This window comes from Hippocampus guttulatus, chromosome 4 (genome assembly GCF_054856545.1).
Source record: "Hippocampus guttulatus isolate MCC_2025c chromosome 4, RoL_Hgut_1.0, whole genome shotgun sequence".
Taxonomy (NCBI): Eukaryota; Metazoa; Chordata; class Actinopteri; order Syngnathiformes; family Syngnathidae; genus Hippocampus; species Hippocampus guttulatus.
The window spans coordinates 13,055,430-13,074,605 of NC_141264.1; the positions used below are offsets into that span (position 1 = coordinate 13,055,430).

The 19,176-nt window shown below is 41.0% G+C and overlaps 1 protein-coding gene across 1 annotated transcript in view; it reads right to left on the reverse strand.

Moving 5' to 3' along the window:
- The window catches only part of cdh13 (cadherin 13, H-cadherin (heart)), a 267,321-nt gene extending 248,381 nt beyond the window's left edge, over positions 1-18,940 (reverse strand). Inside the window, exon 1 of the mRNA XM_086108938.1 lies at positions 18,708-18,940. Coding sequence (XP_085965064.1) covers positions 18,708-18,755 — 48 coding nt within the window. The 5' untranslated portion in view covers positions 18,756-18,940. The remainder of the gene's footprint in view (positions 1-18,707) is intronic.
- Between the last annotated feature and the right edge of the window lie 236 nt (positions 18,941-19,176).

Here is a 19,176-nt window from a genome sequence, read left to right on the forward strand (position 1 = left end):
GTGAAATTTGTGACCCACTGTTCCATCCTTCCATTTTCTATGACACTTATCCTCATTTGGGCGATGGGTGAGCTAAAGGTTGCACCAGATGACTTTGAGTGAGATCCAGGTTACACCTTGGACAGGTTGCCAGGCAATCGTAGGGAACATATAGACAAGTCACCATTCATGCTCACACCGTTGCTATGGATAATTTAGAGTGTGCTATTAGCCTAACGTCTGCTTTTGGAATCTAGAAGAAAGCCAGAGTACCTGGTGAAAATGCAAACGAGCATGTGGAGAACGTCCAAACTCCTTGCATCTGAGCTGAAAATAGAAACTTGGAATTGGGTGCGGCTGGAATGCTAAATCTTTTTTTATGTAGGCAGAAGTGGATGAGATCCTATCTGAGCTCAGATTATGTTGTGTTCAACCGAAGTACAACCAAGAGAATTCCAAAGCAGTGTATTGTTCTTATGGCAAAGAACCTGATTGAATGTTCGGAAAACTTCTCAAAGGTCTTCTTAACTCAACCCCTGGTATGAGTGATGAGAAACTCAAGAGGATGATCATCATGACAACTCTCGACTGTCTCAAAGATTCGACCTGAAAAGGAATTTATTGCAGAAAATGATATCAAAGCAATGGTTCACAACATCATTTCATGATTAACAATTACTTGTACAAGTTCCATTTTTACTCTTCGGCAAATGTTCAACCCCTGCAAATGACCGTGTTTGCATGCAGTCAATGTTCGGTTATGGCCTTGAGTAAAGTTTCGGAAATATTTGGAATAACACGTTTACATGCGTGAGCGGTCAGAGTTACTCCAGCATTTGAATCATTTAAACGACGGAGGACGTACGTCTTGACGCCAGTAGACGTCATTTCTGCCTGTTACTTTCCGACATCAATAAAACCCACTACTGCACTGATGTCACTCACCACAGGAATAAGGCAATCGGTTTCCTCCACGCCGTCTGCCTTTGTGCCGCGTCTCGCCACGATTGTTGACAGCGGCTTGTCCCGCCTCCCCGACAGACCTGCACCGGTAGATTGAATCCTGACGGAAGCGATTGGGCAGGGTCTGCTGATTGCGTCATCTCGCTCGGTCCAAGACACACCGCGCCATTTATCTGGTAGTCTGACAGCACGACCATCGTGAACGACAAAAAGCCAAGTAGTCTGACAAGTCCATTATTCTCACTCGGGTTGCGGGCGTGCTTGAGCCTTATCTCAACTGACTTTGGGCTAGAAGGGGGTAGACCATGAATTGGTCACCAGCCAATCGCGGAGCCACCATCCAACCAACAGTAGAAAGTAAAGATTATGATAACATTATTTCCGTTACGTGCTCATTGACACTTTGATTTTCCTCACAGGATGAATAATCAGAGAATATTCACTGATATTTTCACTCGATAAGAAAATGCTGGTAGGAGCCAAATACGTCTTGATAAAATGCTAGACTAGTGGTTCTTAACCTGGGTTCGATCGAACCCCCTAGGGCATAGGTGTCAAACTCAGGTCCTGGAGGGCCGCTGTCCTGCATGTTTTCCAAGTCTCCCTGTTGCAACACACCTGATTCAAATGATCAGATCATCAGCAAGCTCTGCAGAAGCCTGACATCGAACCTGTCCATTTGAATCAGGTGTGTTGCAACAGGGAGACTTGGAAAACATGCAGGGCAGCGGCCATCCAAGACCTGAGTTCGACACCTATGCCCTAGGGGTTCGGTGAATTAGTCTCAGGGGTTCGACGGAGCCTCTGCCGTGTAGGTTAAGACACACCCGACTCAACATGTCAATTAGTTATGACACGCCCGCTTGGCCATCACTGGCTGCAGATGATCACATTACATTGCATGTCCAATCAGTGCTGTGGGAAATTTAGGTCGCTCAGTCGTCACCTTATCACTGTCGTGATAGTATGGCATACAATTAAAAACAACTATACTTATGCCATGTCATTTTATTTACCTTTTTCTGTTTTTAATAAATGTGTTTTTTTTAATGTGTTGAATTTGTAAAAAAAAGAAATATATATCACATTTTAGTTTTTCACTAACGAAGGGTTCAGTAAACGTGCATATGAACTGGTTGGGTTCTGTACCTCTCACAAGGTTAAGAACCACTGTGCTAGAATGTGACATTTATTTAAAAAGTGGTTGTCGAGACCTGTTGGTGAATGAGGCCCTGTGTTTACCAAGCAAAAAAAGCATGAAACCATTTGACATGCCAAAATGCAGTTTGAAGTGAAGTTTCAATCTGGAGCCAAGTGCAGTGAGGGCAAGATGATACAAGGACCATAGATTAGATGAACGGCAGTCTCGGGTAAAATGGGGTGAAGGAATTGATGGGAATCAAATACAGGCCCTTGCTTTCGAGACAATTTATCATGCTACACAGCAGCCAACACTCACACCAAATGAATATTCATAGAAAGTGGAAGGGGCCGTTCACTCTTGTCCTCCCCCAGTGAAAAAAAAAAAAGCCAGGGTAAATCTACACGTGAGAAATGAGTCTGTCAGGACCTATTTTAAAACCACAACTCAGTGACCCTGTCCGCGCGTTCGTCTTTCGACAGAGCTCCATCTTATCGAATTCCGTCTCTTCTCTTTCTTTTTGAACAACTTGCTTCCTCTTTCCACGCATCTCACCCTTTTTTATCATGTTATCATTACTCCTGCTTGTCTCGCTCTCTGTTGTCTTGCCTTTTTATCCGTCTCCTTTCCTCTGCATATTTAAACTAATAGACTGAAGGGAGATGCTGAGCAGCCACACAGACAACTCTGTGAATTGAATGCCGAATAGCTTCATGCTGCGTGATGTCCTTGTCAGCTTCTAAATTTTACAGACTAGTTTCCCAATACTAACCGGAAGAAAAACATTTCTTATGATCATCCCAAAACTCAGGATGCAACCTACTTAAGTTGTCTCCCCCATGAAGTTTTCCCTTCAAACGAACTTGCAAAAATCATTAAAAGATGCACCACCATTCAGAAAGAGACATGTTTATACATTTTCAAATGAAAAGGGTGGCATGTTAATAATTGAAGGGAATGAGGCTCCAACTCCAAACTTGGCATGTAATCAGGATTATGAACCAAATACCCATCTACGAAGGTGGAGTGCGGATAGCGTAGCGCCACATTGCTACATTTAAATGACCCATACATGCCAATGTGAATCTGAAGCATTTTCTTTGTTCAGTGCGTGAGGAGCGGTGAGAGTTGTGGCACAGTGGTGTCATGCAAAACTCATTATACCTTTAAAAAGAAACAAGAAACAAAAAAAGGCATGTTAGAAAAGCTCCAGGACAGGTGTCAGAAAAGATTTCAAACCAAGTGTTTGCCTTAATGTTGGCCAGCCAATCAATCAGCACATTGACAAAGAGACTTTGCGTCCTTCAGTGTGTGAGAAGAGGCAAGAGTTGTACTTGACCATGACGACACTTCTGCTCAGGGTGTCCTGAGCATCAGACAGTTCCTGGAAGAAAAGAATATGGTGATGCTGGAGCAACCTCGCTACTCACCTGGCTGGGTTACATCAGATTTTTTAAATTTCTTTTTCCCCAAGCTTGAGGGGGTCATCAAGACTCCGAGGGATTACTTTGAAGGGGAAACTTTTGTTGTTTGCATTTAAAATATATCTTTTGTGACACTTGTCTTGTAACCTTTCTGACAAACTATTCTTACCCATGTCACATGCAACAACAAGCGTTAACTGAAATAGAACCTATAGTGTCGGCTTTCCCAGAAATCAATGAGAACCATCTATTCATCCAATTTCTATAGCGCTTGTCCTTGGAGTCTATCCCAGCTGACTTTGGGCAAAGTGCGATGTAAACTCTGGACAGGTCACCAGCCAATGCCAGGAAGACGCTAACCATAGTACCATAAATGGAACTTATTCGGACGTAAGGAAAGAGAAAGCGTGCCTCCGACCTGGCTGACGACATTTACAATAAAGTCAGATAATAAAGGAACAGACTCTATGATCAAAGTATATTTCCTCCAAAGTAATTCCATACCTGTCCACATTTGCCACCTCATCACCCGTCTTTAAAGGTCACGTTCAGCAGCTGTTTTATTGATTTTGAGTTTTACACTCAACACCAGTTATTTTCTTTTTACTGTATGCCCTTTATGCCAGTTCATAAAGTTTGATGTATGAAGATTTTATGCAACGCAACTCGCCTTCAGTCACCATCCTTTCTTATGTTTGTCACCACACGTCACTCGGCATCACGGTGAGAACCCAGCTCACTGATTTTACATTCATGTGATCCGGCAGTTAACTTGTTTCTACACTTGAGAACGTTAAACTGTTCCCATTGCCTGTATAGTTCAGAACATAATTTAGAATGGGTGCAGTTCGACCCTTACTCAGATGGTTCTATATATATTATTATATTATATGGGAGGTAAAGCAGTTTTATCATCCCGGAACAGATTGTGTTTGACCCAAGAGGTTCCGCTCTATTGACGAACCATTTGGTGGAGCGGATATGCAATGCAGATAGTTGAACCAAAAAAAAAAAAAAAAAGAGAGAGAGAGAGTGTGACTGAAAATAAGTGATTAAAAACAAGCGAAGATGGGCAGAGTACATATTGAAAGTTGGCTGGCGAAAGGGGTGATGGGATTAGGAAGCACGCAGTGTCAAACGACAAAATAAGGAGTGAGGGCCACAAGTAGTCAAGGATTAGTATAGTGTAATCACAACATTATATATCTATATATATATATATATATATATATATCGAAAAATAATTTGAACCATGTTGCCAGTAAATAAACCAAGGTTGGCAGAGAATGGAAGGAAAAGATGGGCAAAAGCTGTGTGCAGCGGTGTTTTTGACTGATGTGTCTGATCCATCACTACGATCGTAACTCAAAGCACTTCTATCTCAAATCAAACTTTCCCACTGAAATAAATACAAATGCTGTGAATTTGTTCCAGCCCACCATCAACAAAAATGTTTTATTTTATTTTATTGTTTTTTTAATTGACAATCAAAATAGTACAAACTCAAGGCCTGGGGGCCTGATCCAGCACCACACATCATTTTATGTGGCCTACGAAACCAAATTATGTGTGTCAACTTCCATAACCCTGATTAAAATATGTACCAAAATTATAAACTGTCATATACAGTATATATATATATAGAGAGAGAGAGCGAGAGAGAGATATAGATATAGATAAGGGGTGTTCACACGGCACACATTTGCTCCGGCGCTGCACCGATGTATTTTGTTGCGATATATTTTGCACCGCAGCAAATTGTGTGGAGTGTTCACACGTACAAAGCCGCTGAGCGTGTCTGCACTGGCACAGCGTCGGTGCAGCCCCACTTGCGTTCACACGGCAGTTTCTGCAGCGGAGCAAAACGACAGAAAACAAATGAGCTGTCGTGTTGGTTGTTTTTAAAACGTTTACACAACTCAAGTGACTACTGGACAGGCACGTCCTTCTCCTTCTCGGTCTCCGTGCCTTCTGCTCAAGAGTGACCGCCCCCGAAAACGTAAATCAACGATGACTTCAATGACACTCAGAAAAGCAAACACGTAATGCGCCAAACAGAAAATCAAGAGAGGAAATCACAAAATAAATTATATGGGGGGCGGGGGGTTGTGAACACACAACAAAGGAACAAACTACACCAACAACTCCGAGACAGTCCAGTCTCCTACAAAAGGAAAGAAGTTACCAGCCAAGTCTTGTGTCGTTATTAAACAAACACATGACGGAAGTCCGACAGAGCGCGAAAGCAACGCATTCTCGCCGTACGTAAATTCTTCACAAGCATTTGCTCTGGAGCAAATTTAACCCAGTTGCATTCACACGTGCAAATTTACACCGGTGCTGCTTCGCAAACAAGCATTTGCTCCGGAGCAAATTTTTAAACCACCTCCCTGAGGTGGATCAAATTTGGTCCGGTGTAAGCTGTTTTCCGGGGCTACGCCGGAGCTAATTTGCACGTGTGAACGCTCTACTGGGGCAGCCCCGGCGTAGCACCGGACCAAATGTTGCCGTGTGAACACCCCTATAGATAGATAGATAGATAGATATATAGCGAGAGAGAGAGACATAGATAGATGTACCAAGAATTTGTTTTTACCCTTTTGACAGTAACTTGAACATTAATTGAGTAGTAGTTTAATAGTAGTTTGCTACAATGCATGACTTCTGATTTCAAAACTAGTAATCTATATATTGATTTCATACGATGGGACATTTAAACATTGATTTGGTTTCACCATCTGCGGAAAGCTGGAAGCACTGAGTGGCCCGTGATAAATATGAGTTTGACATCCTTGCTCTGCAGTATTAACGTCATAGAAACATAAAGTACAATAAACTACAATACATCTTTATTTATATCGCGCTTTCACAACAGTTCCAGCTGTACCAAAGCGCATTACAGTAATAACAGTTAAACAGAATGTACACAATAATAGTTTGTGTATCATGATTTCCTGCTTTAATACCCTCCTGGTGCGTGCTTTGCCAAATGGTGGGTATTATAAATGAACAAAGACATTCTGCAGGAGAAAGAAAAGTTTCCCAACCAAGTGACTTTGTAAGTTGCAGTCATATTAGTTGCTTTTCACAAGGAATGTATGCTTCTGAGTATTGTTGTACTGTAGTTTCCGTTTCCAGTTTGCTGTGTGCATTGCTGCAGTCTGTGTTCAAAATATCTTTTGCTTAAAGTGCAATTCATGGATATTGCAACACTGAGTTTCAGTGAATAAAAATGGAGCATGTTACCTCAAGGGAATATGTCATAAAACTGACTGGCTTGTGCATTTAATATCTTTACTGAGTGATCAACATTAGCATTTTCCAGGCTGAGGAACATAATAAAATGTATGTGCAAACACAAGATAACATTTCTCAAGTCTTGCAAGATTTAATGACACGTAAGGTATAAAATATGCACAAAAAATGGCAATACAGTAAATATTCCCATCCCCGGAATTCTTGCGAAAGATTTTAACTTTATTCACTTACGTCGTGTAGATCATTGCATCGAAACGTAGAAGAACTGTAACAACTGGAGCGGAGCGAGTGAAATGCATCCGTTTGAGCGAGGCTGGACACAAAGTTAAAAAGATCCAGCAGACACTTGGAGTCGGAAAGACGCAAATCTACGAAACTTTAAACAACAAGGCATCGATTCAACTCCTGATGACAAGCCACCATCCAGCAAGGAAGCAATGCAAATGGAAACAAAAATCCCTCAGTATGCACAAGAATTACCAGACATCGGTGATCAACGGGACAGTTACTTGCAAATAGCAAGAAAACTGTATGACACGCAGGCAAACATTGTCATAAACCAAAGAATGCATCCAACAAAACAATCCAAAATACAATTTTTTTTCCCAAGACAGAAACAAAAAATAAACATTAAAATACTGTATGTATTTTACTGTTGTGTTTTTTTTTTTAGATGCACCTGTATTGCAGTTTTTGTTATATAAACAGTTTTTGGACAATATATTTTTGTATTTTATTGATTGTGTTGTTAAACGTGCATTTTGTCAACATACTTGCAGGTTCATAAAGGACATGTACCATACTCATTTCCCAAAAGAGGAATTTCTGTTATCAGGACAAATTGGACAGCGCAAACACAAGTCCGTACTAGAGAATATTTACTGTATTATGGTCTTGTTTCCACCAAGCAGGACTGTTTGGCTCAGTCATTTTCTTCTGTTTCCATCGCAAAAGGTACCAAAATGACCAACCCGAGCAGTCATTTCAGCACACATTCACGGGATGCTGGTCACAGTGGTATGCTTCCGTACAAAAGACTGAAGTGAAATGAAAGCCAACAAAATGGACCTTTTAAAAATCCCATGGATCGTGACACAATGGGGATTCTAAAGGCATTTCTTATTTGCAGCCACTGTCAGCATAATGCACTGTTGGAAGGCATGTTGATTTTCTTGGTTTGATCAACGGGTGAGTTACACGACTTGTATGTACAGGTATGTGTCATGTAAGGGAGTAGGAATACCCACGACTTGCACCCAACATCCGTAATATTGATTCTCTTCCCACATTCATATCCCGTCTCAAAACCCACCCATTCAAAATTGCATATTCAATTTAAATACATCTCTTCTTTTATTTATAATTTTATCTGTGGTTTTATTGTTTTTGCTCTTGTAAAGTGTCCTTGAGTGTTATAAAAATGCTTAAATAAAATGTATTATGATTATTATTAATACTTTACTGAACTTAAGTAACATTTTTTGTACTTTACTTGATCATTTACATTTCTGGCAACTTTGATGACACATTTCCGAAGCAAAATATATGTTTTTATATATCTGTCGTTCCTTCCCACTGAGGTCAGCAGACACCAGCGTGACGTGATAGCCAGGCTAACATTGCTCGCTCATCCAGTCAACACACTTTTCTTGAACGACACCACTGAAGTACACTAAATGGATGAAATATTTTTAAAAATAAATGAAAACACTACGATTGGCTGGCAATCAGTTCAGGGTGTACCCCGCCTACTACCCGATGACGGCTGGGATAGGCTCCAGCACGCTCCGAGACCCTTGTGAGGATAAGCGGCTCAGAAAATGGATGGATAAATGAAAACATTGTTAAAATGCTCACCGCTCAATACTTGTATTTTTGGTTCCAATAAATGACATATCAGAAACCTAATTTTGATACTTACCAAATGTCAGCTACATTAAGCCTTTCACTCGAATAACATTCTACCACTTTTACTGAAGTATCACCTTCAGGTGATAATACACAAGACTGGTATGGGGTCACATAATTCACAGAGCTGACACAGCTTTTAAGCATTCCCGCCTACACACACTGCAGTGGAAGTGCAAGACTAATCTTAACTGTACCATGGGAAACTGAATGTCAGCATCTGTCCTGTAATTGACAGGTGATCAGTTCTGCGTATAACCAACAGGCCAACTCCAGCCTCCCTGTTGCCATGGACAGGATAAGGAGTGATGGATGAATGGATAAAACAGAGAAGAGGAGCAGGGAAAAAAGTTTTTAGTTTTTTTTTCTGTGTGCCTGTGACTTGAACTTTCACAGCTGGATCAAAATTCTAACCAGATGTCAGGTCCCATAGAGGAGCTGACAGCAGCCAGCTTTCACCTAAGAAACACATTTCCTTCTTTTCACCGACAGCGTGGATGAGTGCAGCCACGTGTGAAAATTGCACAAAGGTGGATGTTGTGTGATGGCAACTAATGAGCTGAGGGATACATGGCCGAGTGATGGACAAGCAATGAGAGCGAGGTCGGTCAGCCTAAATGTACGTGAGAGAAATGCTTGCAGGCCATATTTCACTTTAATGGGGCTGGATACCAAAGTTATACAGTGTAACATAATTTCATAAGACATTTTATCTCAGTGTCTTCAACCAGTAAGATTTGAAAGGCACAACAACAAATGATGACATTTTGAAAACATATTCAGAAGTACAGTATACTGAAGGTAATGTGATTGTTATGGCCATTAAGGGCTGGAAAAGGACAAGCTGGCTGTATTTTTTTTCTTTTTCTTTTTTTTTTTTCAAATAGGAGATGTGGTTTGTGTTGAATTTAGAATGGTTTGTTTTGTCATGTATGGTTAATGTTGCCGTAAGTGTTGATCTCTGAAGGTAACAACACCAAATTGAGGTTGTTGGGTCAATTTGTGCAACAATCTCAGGAAGCAGAAATGAGGAAAGGGAACAGGTGTGCCAAGAATACACAAGAAAGGCAGTGGAGCAGTGAAATCACATTTGTTTGACGGTTAAGTTCAACCATGAGCGGACTCTCCCGACTGAAATGACCTCAAATTATTTCATGCAAAATAACATAAATTTTAAATTTGTTCTTAAGGACATTATTTGACATTTGGAGACAAGTAAATCATACACTGTCTTACTGTTTGCTCCCATAGTCCTTTTAGCTTTTTGGCTAATGCTACATTCTAACAAGAAAAGAACAATCACAACATCCTCCACATGCACAGTGAAAGCAATATATCATTGGTGCTCATGACATTGAAAACAATTACATGGAAATAAAAATAAATAATAGAATCAACACTTGGGCTATCATGACCTGTGTTTTGATTAGATGTAGTTAGGTTTGTCATGCTTTGTGTGTGTGTGTTTGTGTGTGTGTGTGTGTGTGTACTTTTTAATGTCCTGCTCTTTTAGTTTTTTTTTTTTGTTTTTTTTGTTGCACATGATCTCGACAGCCCATTTACTGGGGTTTACCAACGAGCTCTCTTTGCCACTCGAGTTTTTTTCGGGTGTCCCTCATTGTCTCATCAGTTTGCTTGTATTTAGTTCCCTGATTTCTTTCTGTCTTTGTTGGTTAATTGTCTCTGTTGTTGTATGTTGCTGTTAGGAGTCTTGGTAATTCATTTTTCTTTCCCTTAGTTGTGAGTTTGTTCAATGTTACAATGAACCTTGGTCCTGGACTTTGTTAATTTCGTATTTTGATACATGCCAATACTATGTTTGCCTTTTTGGTCTTTTGGGATAAAAGTAGTTTTGACAATATTCCTGCTGCCTGCTTCCTGCCCCCCAAGAAAAAATAAAAAAGACAAACACCCCCTCTGGTTGGCTGGCAACCGGTTCAGGGTGTCCCCCGCCTACTGCCCGAAGACGGCTGGGATAGGCTCCAGCACCCCACCCCCCCGCCCCCCGCGACCCTTGTGAGGATAAAGTGGATCGGAGAATGGCTGGATGGATGGACAAAGACCCTTAACCTTCCTGGTTTAGTTAAATATAATTTTACACCCTCATTTGTGTTTAAAGGTGAGACAGTTGCCAATGCTCTACATTTATTTTATTTTCACAAGCGGTACCAGAATGCACATTCATTCACGAGCTGATATCGGTCACAGCTCATGTCCAGACACCCAACTACTGGTTCATTGCTTAAGCCAACCTTTGAATGTATATGCCATACAATTATATACAGCTATTTACAAGCATGTTGGGAAATGCGTGGTTTCATCATCGCCACAAAAAGATAAGAAAAAGATGATGACATTGTTAGATTTTGGGGGTTGTTTTTCTTTTCCTATTTACTCTTGAAACCTAACTTTTATCTCGGTGTAAAATAATTTTTATGAATGAAGTCCGACCCAAACACATCGATTTATTGTCTCTCTGACAAAATGCTATTAGCAACCCTCGCGACGTAACATGAGGTCAATGAGCGCATCTGTCTGTAAAACAAATAAAGGATATCTTAATCTTAAAGGTCAAGTTTCAAATATTTTCAGTCTGTTAAAATTCATATTTTTCTACTACAGATTATTAAAGAATGAAAAATGGAAGAAGGTTTTTTTTCTGATAAAAGAAGAGAGTGTAATCAATTTTGAGTGTGGCTTTGGTTCCCAAAATCCCAATTCCAGGTTTGTTCTGTCATTAGACTCGTTCTAATTTATATAGTTTCAATCACATGTCAGTGGTGCACAATTCGCGGTGGGACTTTATGTAGAAAAGTCTTCTTTAGATTGGACAGCCTCAGGGAGGCTATAACCATAAATGCTGTGATGACTGGCCACACTGCAAGACAACACGTGTAGCATGATAAATGCAAGGCGTCTGTATGGGGGCCACCTGAGTGGAAAATTGTGTCCAGAAAGCATGCAAAGAGAATGTCACAGAGAACAAATGTAATCTAATGAAAATCAAATCTATTCTGTGCAGTGCTCAGATAATCATGACGGAATGACACCCTTCGCAAGGTCATGTCTCGAGGGGTTGAGTTACAAAGAGGGTCTGATTCCAAGTCTATAAGACAACTTAATTTGTTTGGGGGAAAAAAGGGTCATTTCAAATGTAGTCTTTCTCATTGATATATGGAGATGAGGGCACTCCCCTCAATAGGGCTCTCCCAAAGCCAGATTCATCTTGACTATCAGTACTGCTCCCATATTTTTCCCTGAGAAATTGTAGCCCGTTGACTGAAATCCCTCCAGATGCACCTGCTTATTTTAATCGTTTGAATTTATGATGCAATAGCTTGAGGTCTGCAATACAAATTTGTTCATTGAGTTTCTTGGGCCACTCTCCTTTTGACAAGTATCTCTTTAAAGTGTGATCATCTTTTGCTCAAAGTGTTAGTCTGTACAGGCAGAAAGGAAAATATACAGTTGAACCTGACATGTACAGGTATTTATGGTGACAGACTGGACAATAAAATACTTCCAGTGAAAAAGTGACAGGTGAAAAAGAAACAAGACAAGTGTAATCAAAGATATTAACACGTCTGTGGGTCATGTCTGTGAAAACTTAACATCCAAGTTCAATCTAACACAGTTTCTTTGCATATGTTAATAGCCATCACTGTCCTGAAGCAAACACACTGGACCTTATTTTCATGCCGGTCTAACTGGTGCACACGGGTGGAGTTTTATTTCTTTCTTTTTGTATATTTAAAGACATGCACTGTTGGGTACGGGTGTTTGCGCTGTTGTGCCAACTTGCTTCCCGGCCAGTGGAAGTATGTCTTCTCATTCCTTTTAAGTTCAGTACAGTAAAGTTGCATTGTCTACAAAAAAAGAACGACACCACACACGTACAGAGCTCAGAATCTGTCTGTCTGCACCTTGAATAAATCCAACAAATTACTTCTGTATCGTCACATCATAAAGATTACTCTCTCACCAGCATAGTTTAGGTCATTTTTTACGGAGCAATCAGCCAAACTTTTATGTCCCAGTTGGACAAAATTCAAAAGAAACATTTAAAATCACATAAACATTTGATGTCTAAAAGTTGAATAAACACATTTCTATTGGTGCAAACAGTGTAACTTCAAAATTCAATCAATTAATACAACTCCATAAAACTGCATATAGAATGATTTTGATGACAGCTGAATTTATGGCAGCAGAAAAAGCCCTTTAAAACCTTTTATTCCCCTCGCATGCTGACATGAGGTGGAAAGTGCTGTCCTAATTGAGGACCCCCCCCCCCCCCCCCTTATGCTTACCGACTCATATACTGCTGTGCATACTCAGCGTCCAGTTCACTTACCCTGACAGCCATTCGGTCTTGTACACGCATAAAAATAAAACTGCGCCAAAACGTGCACACGTCATATCAAACATTTAAATTGTATATTCGACTGATCTTTGTGTGGCACCTATGCTGGTGAAGGCTTGCAAATAATAACTGGCACTTTGTCGCCATCTAGGCTACACCATCGGTACAGCATGTAGGAAGGAAAGAGTTTTAAGAGTTGGATAGAGAGATAAACAACTAAAATGTGATGGAGAAAAGCACATGTCGAAATGAGTTGTAAAAAAAACCTATTCAGCTTTGTGACAATTCTACCAAGCAAAATATTGAAATAGTTTTGCAAAAGGTGTGATTGTGGGCTGGGTTTGACAAAGATAATGAGATGGGGGGTGCTGAGAAACACTGTGCAGACAAACAAGTGGATGAAATGGGTGTTGGAGTGATTTCTTGAGCGCTCAACTCTCAGTTCTGTTTAACAACAGAGAAGGATGTGATTGCTTCACAGAGACGCTTGCCGAACAAAGTGCGGGAGAGAATGCAAACGTGAGCGTGTTGCCTTCAAAAGCATTCACATCACAGTCACATTCACACGTGCAAAAAAGGCACACTGCAGCGTTAAAGTCAAGGTGATAATGATGCATCTAGCTATTATCTCGAGCTTCAAAGATAAGATTTATCATTCTCGGCTAGCGCACGCTTTTCAAATCAAGCCCTGTTTACTTTCTTCAAGTCCGAATTTGCACTTGAGATGAACCCTGAATCATCTGTTAAATAACACAGACAGAACTATTTGGTATGGAATGGAAGATTAATACGAGGAAAATTAAACAATCACAGTGGATTAATTCATGAGAAATGGCATACACAGGTCAGCGGGAACAGTGTGCAACTTTGAGGAAGACTACACGCTAATATTAAGGATAACAACTTTGGTAGACTCAATGGGTCAATCGGTATGTTTGAGCTCAGGCTGGGCATAGCAGTAGATTAATTGATCCTTAAGAATTAGATGAATTGTGTGCAAATAATTGTTGCTCAACCATCTCTGTTCGATTACGGATGGCATCCAATGATCTCTGATGACATCACACCACCTTTGGACGGCATTTTACTGTTCAATATAAAAGAAGCAGCTCAAAATAACAATCTTGCGTCAAAACTATTTTTAAAATTAATATTATTTTTAAAAACATTTTTAAAAGTATTCTTTTAAAAATGTAATTAATCATTAAATTGCCCCAAACTCAATTGATGGAACTATTTTACACAAATAGTCTTAGTGTGTCGCTGGCAGCTTTACGCACACCAAACACGGCATTGAGAGAATGAAAAATAAAGCATGGTTTAAAAACAAAAACAAGAATGCCAACTGCCAAATGGAGACTTGTGCACGTTGCAGGAGAAGAGTGGGGGGGGGGGCCTAACAAAGAGGGTGGGCGCCTCATGAATATGTGCAATGGATTACAGGGGGTGTTTGTCACAGGTGGCTGAAGGGGACAAAAGTGTGAGACGGCGAAAGGGGTGCGAAGCAAGAATCTATGTCTCACACACATTTTCAGGGGATTATATTTCATTTTTTTCTTTACTTTGGCTTCTCCAGTATGTCACCTTTATCGGGGGCTTGTTCATGTGCTTGTCTGACAACAAAACTGACAAGAGGACAATGACCTGAGATGAAAGCGTGATCAACTGGAGCAACAGCATTTCACTGCTCTGTCCTTCACACATGAATTTAAAATCCTCCATGTCCTCTCCTATGGCTCCTCACAAATAAGCCATTAATCCAGCCAGCGTTTTCTCTCTTAGTTTTTTTTCCCTCTCACTTGGCATGTTTTAGGATCTCAATGCGCAATGTTCATTGGCGTTTTGCATGATTAGGTCACTTCCAGCATATTCTAGTGGAACGCTAAGGGTACATATTTACTTTAATCATGACTCTCACGTCTTCATTCCACCTTCTCCGCTCATCCACTTACTCCCTACCTCAGGTGATAGAGGTAGCTTTGTCAAAGGGTACAAGATGGAAGAAGTGTTTTTGTTTTTTTGCTTTTACTTCAAAAGGTCACACCTTCCCGCATTGAGTTAAGAAAGCGTTTGACCTTACAGCGTATCACAGCTCACTGATGCTCAAGCACTCTCGCAAGGAAACCTACGGCTAAACATCAACCCAAGTTACAGCTCTCCTGTCAACAGAGGAAAAACTTATTGTATATGCATGGAACGGCCAGGATAATCAATTCATTGCACACCTCTTAGCTGTGTTGCAAAAAGGTCTTTTGTTTATTTATTTACTTCCTTACTTTTACAAAAAACATGTTGACATTGAAAAACACTGATGTGTAGGTCAGACATGGTGAGTAGGATTACACAAAGAAAACTAAGAAACCAGAAATCTACTGTTGTCTCAGTCTCGGTTGGCTTTCGATTTCACCAGCTAGAGGAAGTTAAGCTGGATCTATATAGCACTCCACATTGACTTAACTCTTCCAGGCAACATTTATCTAATCACTACAACACTTTATTTAAATTTTGTTCCATTCAGCATTCCTTCTTTTTTTTTTGTACTGTTGAATACCAACTGGCCACCCTGAGCACAAGAGCATGCAGCACGGCCTTAAATCACGCATATATTATGTGCACAGCACACAGTAAATAGCACACCGTATTTTTTAGGAGAGTACCTTGTTTTGACATCTCTTTGGTTAATAGTTGTAAACAATTTAACATACATATATGTAAAGACTTGTCTTTCCATTATAGCATTACATATATATATATATATATATATATATATATATATATATATATATATATATATATATATATATATATATATACATCAAAGGCAATTGAGGCTGATGCACAGTATGGTATACACACTACTGTATGTGGAGTTGAGTTGAAAGGATGAAAGAACTCATCCCGCCATAATGACTGGTGTTTCTCATTAGCATCGTCGTAAGCCTTTGTAGCTCATCACACTGTTCCTGTGTAACAGCCCCCCCCCCCAAAAAAAAACAGGAGTAAAAAAAGCACACGGGTAGACCGCAGGCCTGAAAGGACACGGATCCCACACACAAGTCTTCTCAGGAGGAATAAGCTGCCAGAGGTTGTGGCAAAAATGATTCATTGTGACCTGTCACCGACAAGGCATGGTTACATGGATGAGGTTCATAGTGGGGAAACTGCAGAGAAGCAGAAGGTGCACGTATTGACTCAACATCCCTCTTTGTCATTTGAAAAAGGCTGTAATTTATGGCTGCAAATAGATATAAAAATGACAAAGTAACCGTTTCAAAACTAGATGCACATTCACAGTCGTACCTGCTGGCAAATGATTTTTTAGGCATTGTAGCACCTGTGAACAGCCTCTTAGACAGGATTCACACATTTACACTTTCCGGCACTTGTACATTTGCATGTACCTTCATGTGCCCCATAACCAACAGCTCTGTACTTTCTCAACAGGTGAAATGTGCACACAGCAGGTAACCTCAGCATCACCCCACTGGCTGCCGTAGGCAATTTTTTCCCCCTTTTTTTAATTGTCCGTGCAACTTTGATTTGCTTCTTCTGTTCGCCATGTACATTATTTGCATTTTTGATGACATCAGACTCACATCGGTATCACGGATCTGTCCGATGACGCCACGGTCGCATTGGTAGCTATACAGTTCATCTTTGTGTCACTTGAACCATGCAATGAAAATCCAGCACAAGACAAAATGGAAGTGAGCCGTACCATAATGAAGAGTGAGTGTTTTTGGTATATAGTTGTATGTTTGTGTCACGTCGCCTGCCCCATCCAAGAGTAACTGTTTTGAATTATTCTTTCCCCATCACACACTCCATTTCTCTCCACTCGCTGTGCATGCAATGCCTCAAACAGGACCTTTAACAGCCCATTGAGCAACATGCCTACGAAGTGCATATCTTCCAATGGCGAAGTACAAGCGCAGGATTTAAACTGTGATTAAAATCCTAAAGTCTTAAAAATGTGAAACATTAATGCGGTACGCAAGATGAACAAAAGGGGGTAAATGAATTTGAATCGCAGTCGGGCTCGGAAGGGTAAAAAAAAGAGAGGTGGGAAAGATTCTTCCACCTGCAGCTCCCAGCTGTGCTGAGCATTTTCCGAACCGGTGCTCCGCGCTGTGAGACTATTAAGCCTTTCATTTGGAAAAAAACAAGGATTCATAACAGAGAAGATGAAAACGTATGTACATGGCTTATTTTGCAGTGGGACTTTACAATAATAGATTCTATAAATAATCTCATTTGATCCCATTTTGACTACCCGGTATTTATATGGTTTGTGAAAAAGAAGACAAGTTGGCAACCCTGGTGCAAGTGGAAGAGTATTTGCATGCATTTTGTCAACACCAATGCAAAAAAATGTGACGATGTAGACTGCAGAGCTCTGAAGTGATTGTGTAAATGATTCATGTAATGATCAGATTTACTGGGGAATTATGCTGATTTATCAAGGATCTTACAGTTTCTATTTACACTCTTGAGCTATAAAATTAAGTACAACGTGCAGTCATGTAAAACAATGTTCAACAGGTGTCTTACAAATGTACACCACTAAAAAAAAATGGATCGGGTGTACTGTATCTACTATTGAGCCTATTGAAATGTGTTTCTGGGAAGTGGATTCCAGGTACATCCCATTCCATGTCATGTATATGTATTGCAGGAATAAAAAGAACACAGCTCCGTTTTGATCTCCACAAATGTTTCGACAAAGTTGATCGACGTGTTCAAAAAAGTGAACAATAATGAACAATGTATGCAGTTCATTGTTATTCATGCTTGTACGATGCACATGAGTATGTAAGCAGATTTCTGCTTTGAAAGCCTCCGGTTTCTCTGACAACATCAAAACTAACGTTCTTGTCAAACAAGAAGAAATTTGTCAAAGAAGACATTTGGATTGTTGGTGTCCACGGAGTGCAGGTATAGTTTTACCAGAGCATGAAAAAGTGTTTCATTGATCGCCATAGTGTATGCTAAACTATGAGCTAGGAGGTCAAAGGTCAGGGCAGTGGTCATTGTCAAGCAAGACAACCTCAGAATTGAACTTTTAAAACTGAGGCCAACTCTGTTTTTCCCTGCCGTCACATTAATACCTCTCCAAAGACAACTCGGGGTGCCTTTTCCTATTTATTTATGTACTTACTTTAAGATCAGATCAAACAGGAGAGCGGCTCCATCACAGTGGAAAATTAAGACTATTCAGCATCCCAAGAGACTCTTTCGTTGAGGAGCGAATGAAATACCCAAGGGGATGCAACAAATACAGCAGTCAGCTATAACTCCCTGGTTCTGCTTCTTTTGACAGCCCGCGCCCCCTCACTCACTTGGTCCTTCTCTTTCCTCCGTGCCAGAAAGAGGCAAAGGAACGTTCAAGTTGGTGTCTGAGTGGAATATAGATGTGACTGGCGGACAAGGGCTGAGGAGCAAGGAGCTGCGCACGCTCACTCGAATTTACGCATCCACATCTCTTGTCCTGGTTTGATTGTTAATACAGAATGCAGATCAAGCTTTTACCTGCTGGGACCGTGAGAAGTTGCGGTGACATGGTGAACATGTACACGGTAGCCCAAAGCATCGTCGGCTTTGTGCATGTTCGGAACAAACTTGCAAAGACATCGCGAACTGAAGACAAACATACCCGCGCTCGCATTCTTACCTGGTGGAGGAGGAAGAGCAAAAAAATACGGACTACGGTCTCCATCATGATCGATGCAAATTTCTCACGGTGTGGAACGGACACGGGCTCAGGACAGGGCGACAGATGCAGCTTGTGCCGTGCTCATAATTCCACAGTTCGAGCGAAGAGAGACGAGACGAGACCGAGTTTCGCCGCGCGCGCCGCCAGCTGCCAACTTGGCCCCAATAACAGCTGCACTGACACCGACACAGTGTCGGATAGTTCAGGCAGACCACCGCCAACGGATTTATGAAAGGGGGGGAGCAACGTCGGAGGAGGGGGGGGGGGGGGCTTGGAGGAGGAGGCGGGGAGACGGAGGAAGAGGAGGAGGGAGCGAAGGTACGCGAGAGTGGACTCTTTTCCGCTGGTGATGAAGCTGAGTCCACGTGACACGATTTCGTTGCTGGACTTTGATGATCACTGCAGCCCGTGGACAATTGTGTGATCA